General features: G+C 33.6%; 1 protein-coding gene across 1 annotated transcript; it reads right to left on the minus strand.

Annotated features, from left to right (window-relative positions):
- Positions 1-1,431, minus strand: LOC121213856 (uncharacterized). The gene is made up of 2 exons (XM_041087084.1): positions 894-1,431; positions 1-651 (listed from the first exon to the last, which is right to left on the minus strand). Exons 1-2 carry the CDS (start codon positions 1,131-1,133, stop codon positions 160-162), a joined length of 732 nt encoding a protein of 243 aa, XP_040943018.1. The 5' UTR covers positions 1,134-1,431; the 3' UTR covers positions 1-159.
- Between the last annotated feature and the right edge of the window lie 301 nt (positions 1,432-1,732).

Here is a 1,732-nt window from a genome sequence, read left to right on the forward strand (position 1 = left end):
TATTGAATGCTCAAATTTTATGTTTCTCTTGGATGTTTGCCATCCTTTTCCAATATACATATGCCCAATTTTTACTAAGATTTCTATTCTAATTCATCTACCATTTACAAATTATAATCAAGCACTGGATATCAAAGCTAGAAAAACTTAAATCTTCCCTCAAATTGATATATTGAGATCAATGCGAGGCTTTTTAGCAACTGGCATTGGAACAAGGGTATTGCACCTAGGACATTTAGGGTTATGTTTCATTATCAACACATACGATAAGCATCCGGGACAACCCGCTGCAACCGGCGACGCAAACAACTTATCTTGATCACCTTCACTGTTTTGCGAATCTTTGATCGAAGATGATGACGAAGAGTATGATGGTGATCGCTTCTTGATCGGCTCTTTCTCGGCACGTTCAAGCGCGAATTTTACTTTGTCGAGGGTGCAAACACTTTGATAATTGGTAGGAGTGGGTGATGAGACTAATTTCAATTCTAGGTTGGTGTCGTCGAAAAGGTTTAGCAAAGGTTTAGAGGAAGAGGCTGGAAAATTCAAATCTTGAAGCTTTGGCACTGTTTGATTGATTTGGTGCTTGCTTCCATCTGATGATTGTGAAGAACTTGAGGAATTGCATCTTTGCAAGTACACCTTACCGGACTGCAACCATCAAATTATCAAATCAATCAATCAATCAATTAATCAATCATACTTTACATAACAAAAAATGAATCAAAGAAACTAAAGTAATATTCGCGAATAAAAAAATATGCAAAAACTGGAAAATATAAAGAAAGATTGCAGCCATGGAATTGAAACTATAATTAAATAAATTATATTACAAGGGAAAAAATAATAAGGAAATTATTTAATTCCTTTTGAGATGAGAAAAATCAACCTACTTTCAAGTCTAGGCGCTTTTCCCATCCATTAGGGACTTGAAGGTCGAGGTTAAGTTCTTCTGATTGATCAGTTTTCATATTGATGAAAGGGGAGGCACCACCTGCGCCACCGCCTCCGCCTCCAAGCAAGTCCCTAGTGATCAAAGCCGTTGGTTTTGCACCACCGGATTCATTCCCAACCATTAGATCATCCTTGTATCGGCTTAAAACTCTATGTAAAGAGCTAACATCGGCAGCCATAGCCAAAGGGAGGAGGAAGTGAGTGTCTACTGTCTAACAGGGTGGTTTTTTTTTCTTGATACAACAATAACTCTAAGAGATATATGAGCCATTTATAAGTGTTAAAGCAAAAAATATACTTACTTTGTTAATAAAAAAAAGATAAAACTAAAAGCTCATAATTACTGTTATTAATGTTAAATTAATTAAAATTGAATTTAATAAGAAATAAATTACTGAGTTGATTAAAATTGTTCTAATTAATTGTTACATTTAATGTTTTGCTTATTTATTTATGGTAGGAGGGAGAGAGGAATTCAAGAAAAAAAGAAGAAGGGAAGGCATGCAAATAAATAGCCACATTAATTGCTTCGGAATACAAGTAGACAACAATTAGATGTAGACTTTGTACACGTGAGAGTCGGTCCAAATCTAAGTCGGATGTTGAATATCAATTTTCATATTAGATTAAACTATGATTTGTTTTTTGTTAATACAAAATATTTTTATTTAATTTTCATTTTTAAACATATAAATATACTAACATTAAATAGCTTTTAATAGTCATGTAAGTTTTTCTTGACTGAGGTATAGAGAAATGTATTTAATGGTGACCTTTG

This window comes from Gossypium hirsutum, chromosome D01 (genome assembly GCF_007990345.1).
Source record: "Gossypium hirsutum isolate 1008001.06 chromosome D01, Gossypium_hirsutum_v2.1, whole genome shotgun sequence".
Taxonomy (NCBI): domain Eukaryota; kingdom Viridiplantae; phylum Streptophyta; class Magnoliopsida; order Malvales; family Malvaceae; genus Gossypium; species Gossypium hirsutum.

Coding starts and splice junctions, on each gene's coding strand:
- LOC121213856 (XM_041087084.1), bottom strand. CDS start 1,133: ATGGCTGCCGATGTTAGCTCTTTACATAGAGTTTTAAGCCGATACAAG. Junction 652..893: donor AAAAGCGCCTAGACTTGAAA/GTAGGTTGATTT, acceptor TGATGGTTGCAG/TCCGGTAAGGTGTACTTGCA.